Source organism: Ornithodoros turicata, chromosome 7 (genome assembly GCF_037126465.1).
Source record: "Ornithodoros turicata isolate Travis chromosome 7, ASM3712646v1, whole genome shotgun sequence".
Taxonomy (NCBI): Eukaryota; Metazoa; Arthropoda; class Arachnida; order Ixodida; family Argasidae; genus Ornithodoros; species Ornithodoros turicata.
The window spans coordinates 42048961-42062722 of record NC_088207.1 but is presented as its reverse complement, the minus strand read 5'-3'; the positions used below and the strand labels follow the sequence as shown (position 1 = coordinate 42062722).

The window sequence follows — 13762 nt, the reverse complement described above, 5'->3', positions numbered from 1 at the left end:
AGCGTGCTGTGCGGTGAAGTTCATTCCTAAGTGTGTGCTATAAGAATTCCCGAGGACGAAGCGAGAACAAGGCGGAAAAAGAGAGGGCCTCTTGAAGGCGCACTAGGCTGATGGGGTCCCTGAGGGCGGAGCGAGAATACGACGGAAAGAGAGGCCCCCTTGAAGGCGCACTAAACTCTACGAATCCTCAAAGTCGGAGCGAGAATATGGTGGAAAGAAAGGGCCCTTTGGAGGCGCACTATAGGCTCTAGGAATCCCCGAGGGCGGAGCGAGAATACGGCGGAAAGAAACGGATCCCTGAAGGCGCACTAGGCTCTAGAAATCCCCAAGGACTTGTCGATAATGCGTATGAAAGAAACGAACCCCTGAAGGCGCTATGCTCTAGGTGTCCCCGAGGGCTGAGCGAGAATATGACGGAAAGGGAGGACACCTTGAAGGCACTGTAGGCCCTGGGGATTCCCGATGGCACAGCCAGTATGAGGCGGAAAGGGGGGGGGGGGTCTTGAAGGCGCACTAAGCTTCTTCCCGATGGGATTCCTGAGGGCACGGTTGGTAGGTTCCTTCAACGCAACGTCCCCAAGTCTCCTGCAACCTTTTTATTATGCCAGGGCGCATCATTTTTTGGAGTGAGCCTAAAGCATGTTCCGTATTACCGGATAACACAAATGGTGGTGTAAAGTCGGACGGGCTTGGAAGCTGCTGACCCAGACGACTTCACTGGCCTGGCGGTAAAAATATCTTGATGCAAAGTCTTCGGACACTGTTGCCCTCACCGGTGGCAACAAAACGCGTGATGCAGTGTCTGCTTACAAACCAAGCTCCACAAAGAGTTGGTCACTGTATACAATTGCCATTAGGATTCATGCTGGCATGATGTTTCGCATGTGAGAATGCGCAGCGAATGACAAAGGCTCGGATCATGATTCTCCATTCGACACTTGGAGTGTTTGAGTCACGAAACATCTTCACGGCAGGTCCGCGGCACTGCCTGCTTGTTTTAGCAAAAGAAGAAAGGAAGCGTGAACAACGTTTTCTTCGCACGTGTCTGGGATGGCCGACTGCGACAGATCAACTTTTCACAAAGGATTACTTGGCCTCGGAGGCACCTGAAATGTCACGTGAGAGCCAAGGCAATGAGTATTGCAGACTTGTACGTAACTCAAATACTGTACTCAAGTTACGCTACCTTAAATGCTTTGGGGAGCAACTTTTTGTCTTACAAATACTTTTAAAACCCAGTGTTTAATCTAACTTAAATACTTTTTGGAGGAACGTGGTGTTCACAGATAGTTTTAAAAGCCAACACTTAGTATTCGACTCAAGTACTTTTTGTACTCATTTCTTAAGTTTCTGGTAAGGTAGATCTTTCTCTTTTTTTTCAGGGGGACAGAAAGATTAGTTATACACATGCACGCGTGTCACCTCCGATATTCCGGGGTACCGCCGTCCGCCTTCCCAAATTGCATATTGAAAGTAGCGAGTTTGTTCTTGAGTATTTAATAGTCTACTCAATATGTGTCAAGGTTGAAGATTGAGTAGTCTACTCAGTTACTTTTTTGCCGAGTACTCAGTACCACGACAACACTTTTTTGCTATATTGTTCAATTTTTCAATTTCGAGTAAACCGTATTTGTGAGATGCAACGCATGTACCCGCCGAACAGTGGTAACTATCATTAGTCGGTATTTTACGGAAATTTTTGGAATGTATCAAATTTAATGAAAGCCATAATTGCGTTTGTGTCCAGTTGCGTTTGTGTCACCTTGGGGCAAAACTCACATCGAGTTAGCGTTTGTCGTTTCCATGCGAGAAGAAAACGTGAAATACAAGAAATTCAGTTTTCAATGTGTCACTATCGGTATAGTTGTCATCGCTTGCAACACACAACGAAGTTCAACCTGCTAAGCTTCGGGGCCAAAGGAGCGTAAAATTCAACGCCCACTAAAAAAAAACGTTTCCAATAGGCAAAGAATAAAAAGGTATTTACAGTGAAAAACAAAACCTTTTAAGTGCATGGAAGACGTTCCTTCTCGATGACTAGCATGTTGCTGTTCGCAATGCTGGGTATGCAAAAGCAGTGTATACAAAAGGGAGAGAGAGAGAGAGAGAAAGCAAATGAGAGAGAAGAAAGAGGGAAGTATCCATGTAAATATAGTATTTCTGAAAAAGGGTCATGAGTAAAATTGTACAGGGCACTATGCCTAAAGGAGAGTCGATACAGGTGTCGAGTTCTTAAACCACATAGCTCATGGTCGAGTACTTCCTAAAAGCGCTAGGCGTACACTTCCGCGTGAATTTACAAATGTCTCTCCCCCAGCAAATCACAACCCAGAACGATACCTCTACTTTGACCATTTACTGCATCGAAAATTCCCTTTGCGGCGTACAACGTATATGTGCTCGAAACCCACACAAACTTCCAAATGGCAGGTGTCTCAACGTCTGCTTTTCAGAAGTCCGCGTCATTTAACAGGTTCCTTAAAAATTCTTCTAACGAGCTCACGACCCTGGAATGGCAATGACTTCAAGGCCGCGCGTCTTGCACTTACAACTGGAAAGTGTGGAACATATTACATTAAGCAGATCGGCGAAATGAAGCCACACAACTCGCATACGTGTCTATGTACGGGACGTTTTCTGCCCTCCCCCCAGTCCTTTCCCTTTGGTGACTCAACCACAACTCCGGACGAGAGAGGGAGAGGAGGTATTGTTTATATATTCGCCAAACGACAACTGGCTTGCGTATGCGGAGAACGTCACGCAATAGCCTGTATCAAAGCGGTGTTTGAGATCTGCCGTGATTATCTCGGAAGTTTCGCGTTGTGCTTAACAGCTATGTGTGATCTTGTGGAAGAGCTGAGCACTGATTTGCAAAGGAGAGTGGTGCTGAACACGTGTCCCACTGTTGTGGTCCAGACCGTCGAGTCTGAAACACCAGTGAAGGGAGGAGACCTTGGAGCAGATGACAAAATGGTAAGGTGTTTATGGCTCATTGTTGTCATCTTCTGAAATTAGATGAGAAGAAAAAGGGATTGGGGATGACTGCAAGGTACATCGCATCTGCCATGTTTTATTTATTATTTGTGTTAATTTAAAACCTGTTTTGCGGCACAATCTGCGTATATACAATGCTGATCATGGATAAGAAGTACATTTTATGACATTTAGAGAAGAGCAAAGATACAGCGATTTAGTATTGGTTGGTGATTTATCAAGATAACTTACTCTGTCATGCTGTGTGAAGTTTAAATGGATCAGTGGTATTCGCACATGATTCGTGTGATATGGTTGGGAAATACAAATATCATGTTGTTCACACTGATAATGGCAATGTGACAATGGTGATAATGGCAGTCTCTTTGCAGTCATCACCAAAACGCTAATCATTTTGAAGTCGGTTTCATGGTATTTTTTGTGAACCATGCATGGGCTAACTAATTATTGCGTTGTCAGCTCGTGTAATTCACGGGAAAATAATATTATACAACAAAGAAAACTAACTCGTTCAACAATGTGCGCATGAACTGCGTTTCAGTCGTGTATCAGGATAGCTTCCGAAAAAAACATCACTATTCAGCGAAGTTGACAGCAGTCGCCGCCGAGAAACATTTTAGCGAGCGCTGCCGTTCGGAAATATAATGCTGCTGGCCAAAGCTACCGCGGTTCGCATTAGGCCCCAACCCAACCCTTATTGCAGATTCGCGTGCAATGATAACATATTACACATATTTCTAGGAACAGGCTAGAAACCCTGAGACAACCAAGAATGTTTGCGGAATGAGCAATGTTTTCGGACTTCGTCGGGTGCAAGATATGCTTTGTGATGTTCTACCGATGGCTGAAAAATGTGTTTAAATAACAGTATGACTCACTGGCGGGTAAACGTTCCCAAATGAAATGTACCATACTCGCAGAGCTATCCTCTCCATTCGCGTCACGAAATTCTTCCCCTTGTGCGTCCCCGCATCCACCCACGTTGCTTCCATGCGTATTTAATACGGCATAGATAATAAGGCCACGTTCGACCGGCCATTTTCTTATGTACAGAAGGGGTGCCGCTCGGAAAATGGACAACGAAGCCGATCTTACCGGGCGAGGCCCAAGAATAAGAAGGTGAAAGTAATACTACCATTCCGGCGTTTTCTGTCGCGCGAGAAAAGGCCAAAATTTTTATAAAAATTCGCAGCAACACAAATAGAACCCCAAATGGAATTTGAACAGGTAACTGATGGAAGAGACATGGTAGAGCAGGCTTAATGACCACACACACAAAAGTGACATTGGCCCTTGTTTCATCAACGCCAATTAACATTTGAACCGAGGTTAACGGTCCCTTAACATGAATTTAACGCTTAACTCTGCTTCACTAAAGGGTCTTATTGTCACTAAAGCATTCATCGTGTCACCAACTAACGTTTGTAAAAAATATACGAGCGTTACCTTCAAGTTTGTAGCAACCCTCGATCTCGGCTCGAAGTTAAACCAGCGGTGGCGAAACCGGGCCATTGTCTTATATTGTGCCTTACTTATAGTTAGGTAATAAACTTGCTCCATAAAAAAAAAAAAAAAAAAGGAAAAGAAACTGACCTGTCTTTATAGACGTTCTCATATGCATGGAGTAAGAGGTGCTACAGCGTCACCGACAGTAGTCCCACTCGTTTAAAGATTCCCTTTGCGGGGCTAAAATCACAGTGGAAACGTTAACTGATATCCCAATTAACGGCTGTCCGCGCTAACGATTCACAAAGTCTGTTCGGCAGAGTGTGTATAACCCAACGGTAAAGAGTGATGACATTAAATATCATACCAACCAGTGCCGCTTTTATATGTACATCTACAATCCTATATGCGAAGATTTCTTGTGTAACCATGTGCATAAGTCAATACAAAATAGAGATGAAAAACAAAAACGAAACAGAACCTTCTAACGGACACTCCCACAAAAGAGCTACTTGAGTTCGGAAACGTTGTCATTTTCTGACAACCGCGTTGCAGTGTCTTGCCGCTATATAAAAGCTATACTAAGCGCCGCGTCAGACGGTGCGGCAGACTGGTCTGCCCACAGTTTCTTGGAGTGCCTGCTGACGTCACTCATCCGTATGTGTCTTTGACTCCTTCGGTCTGTGATTATGGTGGGCATTGTGCCACGCTCTTTGTTGCTGCATCTCTGCCGTGATAGCGTTGTGTACCCAAAACACGATGCACACCGAGAGGCGCCGTTTCGAATGTATTTTTTTTCTTTGGCATGTAGTGATATGTTTTTTCCCTGTTTATCTATTTCGTGTCCCAAACAGGCAGACGGAGCCAACAAGTATACGAAGTAGCAGCGAAGGTCCATGATAAAAAGGATGAATCGGATTTCATCCATCATTTTTTTGTGTGCCTGTTCTTTTTATAACAGCAGCTTTGTAAGGCATGCTACACGTAAGTCATTATAGGACAACAAAGTGCGACGTTGATATATGTAAAAACTACGTTTTGGAGCACGTCATGTGCTGTGCAACGCGTAGGGCACAACAATAAACCACACCTCCTATTGGTGTAAGCGTCAATAAGTTTGATTGCAGACACTTGATAATGCAGACCAGCGTAGAATGGGACAGCAGCAACAACAGCCACATGCGTGACGATGGGATGAGGTATTTCACCTCACGAACTGCTGTACCCTACCCTAGTGCATGTGGGTTAATATATGAGTGGGATGGCCATGAAAGAGATCATACACACACGCATGCACACATGACGGAACACATAGCAAGTGAAATATTGCACGTGCAGAGGCGCGGTAACTGGTCGGGGATAGCAGTTCATCCAGTCGACCACACGCGATGTAGAGTACGATGAAGGCAATATATCACATTTCCGCATTCATGCAAAAGTCACGGAGGCTAAAAGAAGGCGTCAAGAACAGGTGAAATGAGAGCAGACATTGACGGTGCTGCGCAGTCTTAGAGCAAGGGCATAAGACTGCGGCAAAGCTGAGGGGCTTGCAGTTGATGTGAATCGGTAGGGACTGCAATATTGCTTCCTCCGAGCTTGTAGAGGTGTACTCTAACCGGTGTCTGAATTACGGAGTGAAAGCCACATTGAGGCGCAGTCTGTGCATAAGGGTGGAGAGGACAGACAGCGGGGCAAACGGCATGAAAGTGAAGTTGGATCTACGCAGTTTAACAGGGACCTCTCCATGATGTCCCGTCGCTATTGTTGCACCGACATCGGTTGATGGGGCGTCGCACTTCCTGCGAGTCAAAACAGAGGCGTCTTATATTTCCTATTACATCATCGTTATTGTTATTATAATAATTATATGAACGTGACTGAAGTTAGTTTGGAATGTGTATGAAGAGAGATTTAATCAAAATTGGAATTGCTATTGTTCTTGAATTTGAGCTGTATGCACTGATGGAATACGTCGAGATGCAAATCGTGTGGCGGGGCGTTATTACAGGGCGGCAGAACAGAGCAAAATTAAGACCACGTGAAAAAGGAAACGATAACTACAGTAATATATGTTTAAAAGAAGACCATTGACGTAGGAGAAGAGTCAACGCTTCGGAGGCAGCAAGACAATCCGGTGCACCTATACTGAGCTGGCTCTTGCTTTTGCAGCGCGTCTCATCATGTCTCAATGCTTACGAGCGGATTTCCCGATGAAAAGCAATCGCATCCGAAACTCGACGACGGGGAAGCATGATATCGTAAACAGGACGTCATCCGTCGAAAACAGTTTCCCACGCCTTGTGAAAGCCAGTATAGACGCGGCAATTACTTTCGTTCGTACCTTGCCCACTCACTATAGAAACGTTCCTTATACTCCTGTATAAAAAAAGAAAAAAAGAAAAAAAGTCATAAATTCTGTAGCCTGCAAATGTTCAGAATCAGCGTTATCACGAATATAGCGCACATGCTGCAACGCATGTACATAATAAGCATGTGCAACCATCGCGCCTTTAATACAGCCGCTTTAATCCACCAGTGGTCTACTATATTCATGGAGTCGTGCCTAAGTTTACTCTTTCTCGCTCTCCTCCGTGCTAATGTAAAAAAAAAAAAGAGAATCAAAACAGGTTTCCTGATACAAATATAAATAACACTATCTATGCTCAGCAAAACACCAACCAACACAGACATATACCTGCCCATGAAAAGATAGCTAAGAAGCAAGCAAGCTGGTGAAGTTGATGCATAATGTGAAACCCCGAGACTAGGGAACACGAAGGGACAGACACCACACGAGTCCCTTCGTGTTCCCTAGTCTCGGGGTTTTACATTATGCATATACCTGCCCTGACAACTGCGCCTATTTTCACGTGTCATGTCAGGGCATTGTCAAAGTACACCAGTGCACCCAACATCTTACGTATTTTTCTTAGAAAATTCGATTCGCCGCTATGCACGCCTTGTATGGCCTTGCTTTGCAGAGCTTCGCAGTATAGGGTGTTTACTGGCAGTGTCAGCGTAACACAATTGGTCAGGTTTGGCCCTGGTAGATATTAGGTATGCAGATCAATATTAGTATTTCGCTTCCCTAGCATTTCTCACTATATTCGGAGCCAGCTGTCGCGTGCCGGATGAATGAGTATAATGTGTGACATAATAATGTATATTTGAACGATGGGAACCGGGAACCCTTCTGTCGATAATAATGTATATTCTGCGGGGTACATTTAACATTGCCTTTCGGTAAATAGTTGACTGATTTTCGTGAGGCCGGTCTCTTTCGGTAGCTTTTCGAAATTTATATTGAACCGACGTCACACATTATTATTTTTCCAAGTTTATAATTATATGGACGTTCCTGAAGTACAGAAAAGCGACAAAAATTTGACACTCAAGTTCCAAAGCGCATCACTGGATTACTACAGGATGGATGCAAACATTTTACGTGTTTTCAAAGCAAAACTCTTTCTAGGCAATCTTACTACCAGGATCGCGTGCATCCACTTCGCCATTCTCACGTCTTCTAAGCAAATGTTACCCACTTCTCTTCTCCCGTTGACATATCTCAACAAGACTCTTGAAGTGGAAGTAATGTGCGCAGATCTGATGCTCTCATGACAAGTAAATGTAGTTCTTAAGGAAGACTCCTCCTGTCATGTTTCGTTAAATGAATGGACCCGATCTGAAGCGGCACTGACTGACTGCGTCTAGACGCCATCCACGACAGCACACATGACATCTTGCCCAGTTTATGCAAAGAGCAGCGGCATAGCTTGATGGATACATCAGGATTTGCTCAGTTCATTCTACTCAGGCGCGGTTTCCGGGAAGTCGGTCTGGACACGTACTAAAACCACCGCCTCTCACTGCTTCCTGCTGTTCTCTCAGCATCAGCACACGTGTGTACGCCGCTCATAGCCACTGTCGCTTCGCGGTGCTAAGATTCACTGGAGCAATATAAATTAAGTTCGTTCAGAAGGTGTGCTCTGCATGGTGCGAAAGTGGGGATACCACCGGCGCACGGCGTGATGTATTTTCTATTGGACAAGCTTTGTACACTACCTTTCGGTAAATAGTCAAGCAATTTTCATGACACGCGTTCTCTTACGATAGCTTTTCGAAATGTACGTTGCACGGATGCAAAAAATTACTGGCAAAAAGTTAAAAAAATACTTTCGAAGTTCCTATAGCTCTGACATGACGGAATTACAGAGAAATTACCTGTGTGCGACTCGGAAGTTGCGAACCGTATCACTGAAGCAAACAAAAAAGCAGGCGAAATTTTCCAAATTTTTTACGTCCTTTCAAAGCAACAATCTTTTTGTAACATCTCCATACCAGCATCATGTGTGTCCAGCTTGCCGTTGACGCACTTTCCCATAAAATATCGAGATGTGCGAAACGCCGCTATATTGCAGGCCATATCTCGCACGGCCATGTGGCGCCACATCGCAGAATACATGTGAACTAAAGTAGTCGCGCGTATCCCTCTAACACACGGGTTGTCCATTCCAGCCGGTTGTCCTATAGATTCCCGCTATCATTCAAAGTTAATTCTCTTTACTGGCTTTATTCAAACGCCTGCCACAGGAAGCTACCTATGTAACGTATGGTGAGACGTCGCAATCCGGGGCCTCGGCCCTCTTTGAAATTCCCGGGGATTGGGGTCGTGAAGGGGGACCTGCCCGTTCCACCAAAGGAACGCTTCGGGTTTGGCTAAAGGATAAAGTACCAATTTGGGCCTGTGCTTTGCAAATTATGTGCTGGAAGAAGATAGATAATGCGAGTGCAGAGAGAAGTTCGGTCTTCCTCCTTCTACAATACGGAATAACCATAATATCCCGAATACAACACTGCCGCATAAGCCACTTGCTTTCAAAAAAAAAATAAAAATAAATAAATAAAACCCTTATGCCACCAGCTCGCTCACGTATTAATCATTCATGAAACTAAAAAAAAAGGAAAAGAATGAAGTAACTAACTTATGAGTGACTGTCCCAAGGCGGACCGTCTCGCATTTTCCCTTTTGTCATATTTATCTTGACAATCAATCACTTACTCAGTCCCATTGAATTCAGTTCCGAGGGTACGATCTCGTTGCGGTGACGGAAGTAGGAAGAAAAATATGGAGGCAATCTATGTGGCATCTCGTAATTGCTACGTATAACAAGGTAACGTCGGGGCAGTTGCGTTTTTGCTGCTTTTGTGCTACTTCAAGACGGTTATTTATGTCTACCCTGCTAACCCGCCTGCCAGAGTAATAAAAAAAAAAAATGGAGCTCAGCATCATCCATCCATGATGATTCTCAGGAATTTCGTCTAGTACAGCACAGCACTTGGAGTGGAGCCAATGAGCACACCACAAACGAGGTGCATTTTTCTTTTCGGATTCTGTAATCCTTATGTCGGCCCGTACCGACTGCTCCACTAAAAAGTGCCGAGATTTTCACAGCACCCTCACGCAGAATGGGAGGGCATTGTCTCCCTCGGAGCTTCGAACCTGCTGTCGTCCATATATCTACAAGCTAGAAAAACTCGACAGGCCATGTCTTTACAACACTACGCTTTTTAATGTAATCTTCAAGCGTTAAGCGTGGTGGACGACCACACCGAATTCTGGTGTTGTAAAAGCAACAATAATTTAAAAAATAACGAAACATACGCGTATCCGAAATACGCAAATGTAACCTGATTATTACAATTAATAATAAAATTAATTAATTGTTAATAGCCTGGAAGTTCAGGGTTGCTCGATAAGTTTTAACAGCTAATCCCAAAGGAATATGTCTGCAGAGTTTTCAACCCTTGTTAGTGAAGTGTGTCGTACTTGAAATGACGTATAGGTTCCTCTGGAATTTCAGATTTGATTCGGTAGGGCAATCATACGTGAGACGTTTCCACGACCGTTCTGGCAGTTCATTCGTCCTATAGGTGTATTTACTTGTTTATTTTACGATACCCCAAGGGTCTTCATGGACATTACACTGGGGAGGGGGGATATACAATATGCCACAATGTGGTTGTCAATACACCAACTTAAAACAATGGTAGCAATAAATACAAAATCACACATATACTCGTAGTAATGACAGGCCGTAGGGGAAGTAGTAGAGGCAGATAAAAAATAACGTTTTTCCTTTTACCATTTTCCTCGTACCCGCTGAGGAGCTTCTAGGGATATTAGGTATTTAAGAGGGACCTGTGACTTGAGCAAACATATTTTTGCGCCATTGTGTACCAAATAATTTTTACAAAATCATCATTACCAAATCGTCCTTACTTCCCCGAAAAAGTTTTTCGGTTTCGGGTTTTCACGTTTCCGCTTTCTTTTTGAACGCGTTAGTAAAATTACAGACACCTTTGTGTACTAGCCGTACTGGTTACTACAAAAAGCACAAACAAAATAGTATACATGCATGGTCCCTCACAACTTCGCGTCACATATTATGCGCGCTCAGATATTTTGTACCTGGGGGGCATCTTAATAAAGGCATAATTTCTGGAAGACGTCTTCGGCACCTGATTGCTCGGCACACAGGTGTGGACAAGTGGAAGGGTTTAATTTTAGAAGAGGGCGGAAACGGGGTGATAGTAAACAACAGGGCCTGAAGAAACAGCCTTCGTAAACGGTCGAAACAGATTTTGTAGCAGGCGCACAACGACGCGGTTGTGTGTGTGTTATGGCCGAGCTTTTTTTGATGGCTGTGCAGTCCAGGGCGTTAACATCCTCATGGTGCATTCCACAGCGAACTCAACAACAACAACAATAAATGAAGTGATGGGGATATGGGATGTTTCCCTGTGGTAGCCACAAGACCCTACCCCACTTCACAGTGGTTAATATGAGAGGATGAATTATGGTGAGAGTGAAGCGACGACAGGTCGGAGTTCTGTTTAGAGCTCTTCGAGGAGTCCAGTGGCTTGCATGAAAGCAAAAAGGGAGCGAAGAGCCCGGCGCTGATGCGCAGGGGAGCTCCATGGACCAAGTACTTTGGACAGGCTGAATGGTCTATGGTCGAGGAGTTCAAGTCAGCGAACTCAGCATTGTGCCTATCTGCCTAATACTGAGATGTTGCGAATTACCTGTGGTCGTGGCTAACCTAAGGTCGGCACGGATAAGGGGGCACCACAGTGCAAAAATTTCTCCTCGCAGAATGAAAGATTCCGTTACCGTGATACCAATACAAAAGGAACGCGAGTCATCATCCGTTGTGTCGTGCGTGATTTATGCTTTCCCTCTCCCTCTCCTTCTCAAGAAGGCTAACAATACGGAACGCGCTCTCATTGGTCTCCGCAAACGGTTTGTCCAATCCACGACCTACTAGATTATAACGACCATGTCATACGCATCCCTTCCCAGCGCCGCATTTGGAAGCTAGCGGTGGCGCTACTCATCGGCACGGTTATTGCTTCCTCAACTTCTACTCTTCTACAGTGCTTTGTACGTCAGCTTACCTTAGTATTTTTGAACAAGCGGTGGATGTCCCACGTGAGGTGTTTCATTCTAAAGTTGATTATCATCATCATTCTACGCGTTTTCATAGGAGCTGTTGCTGTCGTCTGCTACGGTCGTCGTACATCCGCTTCTGCGCGTTCAAGATTCAAATATCTATTGTCCAATCATGATGTAGATCTCGCGGGCCGATGAGTAGCGCCCCTAGCGGATCGTGCGGACGGGCTCCGCATATATGGGTTGTCGCTTATGACATGGTCGTTATAATCTAGTAGGTCGTGGTCCAATCATGGGTCCAATCATCCAACGGTTCCAACGGTTTGTCCAATCACCTTGGAGATCGTTTGAGGACACCAATTCGAGGCCCCTCCGCATTGGCGCGCTCCTTGAGAAGGAGAGAAAGAGGGAAAGTGTGAATTACCCTTTTTTTTATGGATCATAAATCACGAACGCCGCAACGTACGTATGGATCCCGTTCCTTTTATGTGCTGGTGTCAAGGTAACAGCATTTCTCACTTTGCGAGGAGTAATGTGTGGACTTTACTGCCCCTTTAAGTCTCGCATTAGACATGCTCTAGGAGCACTAGGAGCTGCACTAGGTACCAGCTCGCGTGACTGAGTGGTCAGAGTGCTTGCCATGTCAGGTCGAGACTGGGAGGTACCCGTGTTCGAATCACGGTGCCGGCTGTGCTCTCTCTGGTTTTTCCTGGGTTTCCCTCGGACGCTGTCAGACATATGTTGGCACAGTTCCCTTAGAAGTCGGCCGAGGACGCACATTGCCCCAGAGCAGTGTTTCTCAAACTGCGGGTCATGACCCCCCAAATGGGTCATGAGCCTTTTTCTGGGGGTCATGGAGGGTCCAAGCGGACACGCGATGTGCCTTGAGCCACATAGACCAACGTATTGATTTGCTTGTATCAAGAAAGCAAACACACCCTTCTCATTAAAATACATGATTAAATCAATCATTGTTAAAAAAACATTAATATACATTTTTTGTAGCTGTCTCTGTGGTTAATGTCTTTTAAATCAATTATAATGTAAATGCATCTGCGTCATTGAAAAAAGTAAGTTTTCGGAAGGCTTATAAACGGGGGGGGGGGGGTACTACTCAAAGGGGTCACGTACAGGAATAGTTTGAGAAACACTGCCCCAGACCGTTGCCCACCTCTATGAGGCCGACAACGGCGAGCTACTGCACTGAACTGCACTCGGGGCAGTCGGAGCTGCACTCTACTTCGCGACAAGTAGTGCGTCGGCACCGAAACTATGGGGGCCCTGTAGGTGGTACATGGTGGCGCTGCAATATAATTTCTACGGCGGAGTAACTCTGTTAGGGTTAAACTACACTTCGTGTCGTTCTTGGGTTGAAAATGGGAATAGTTTCGATTTGAGTTTATACATGCAGAACAGCCTCTTGTCAGATCGGATTGCGGTATTGCTGTGGCGTGTAGAATTGTGTTGTTAGTCAGTTATAGTGATGATCGTTTGCGCTCGCAGTTCGTGAAGGGTATCGTGGGTGACGAATAAGTAAGGAAAGCAACGTAAACCCTCTGGTTGGGCAACGGCGAAGCCATCCACGAACCGCTTGAATGAAAACGATTCACTAAATAATCAGTGGATTATTAGCGAAGGACGTTAATATATAACAATATATCGCAACCGTAGCAAAGAAAGAAGAAGGAAATCTCGCACGGAAGAAAGTGCGTAAGCTTTCGCACCATTCTTTATTTCGTTCGCGTTGACTAAGCGCAAGGTAGCTGCTCGAAGGTCGCGTGCACGGTGAAAAACTGAGCACACTGCGATTGAAGATAAAACTGATCGTCTTTTTCAACGGGGGAGGGTCTTGCATAACTACATCGGTAGGAC

General features: G+C 44.9%; 1 protein-coding gene across 4 annotated transcripts in view; it reads left to right on the top strand.

Annotated features, from left to right (window-relative positions):
* LOC135401127 (four and a half LIM domains protein 2-like) overlaps positions 1–13762 on the top strand; it is a 137283-nt gene that overhangs the window by 2979 nt on the left and 120542 nt on the right. The window contains exons 1-2 of one of the 4 annotated variants that reach the window (XM_064633324.1): positions 2786–2973; positions 4048–4113. The exons of 2 other annotated variants lie outside the window; for them this stretch is intronic. In XM_064633324.1, coding sequence (XP_064489394.1) covers positions 2836–2973; positions 4048–4113 — 204 coding nt within the window. In that variant the 5' untranslated portion in view covers positions 2786–2835. Of the gene's footprint in view, positions 1–2785; positions 2974–4047; positions 4114–13762 lie in introns of those variants that run through there. One more of the 4 variants, XM_064633325.1, reaches the window with a different exon arrangement.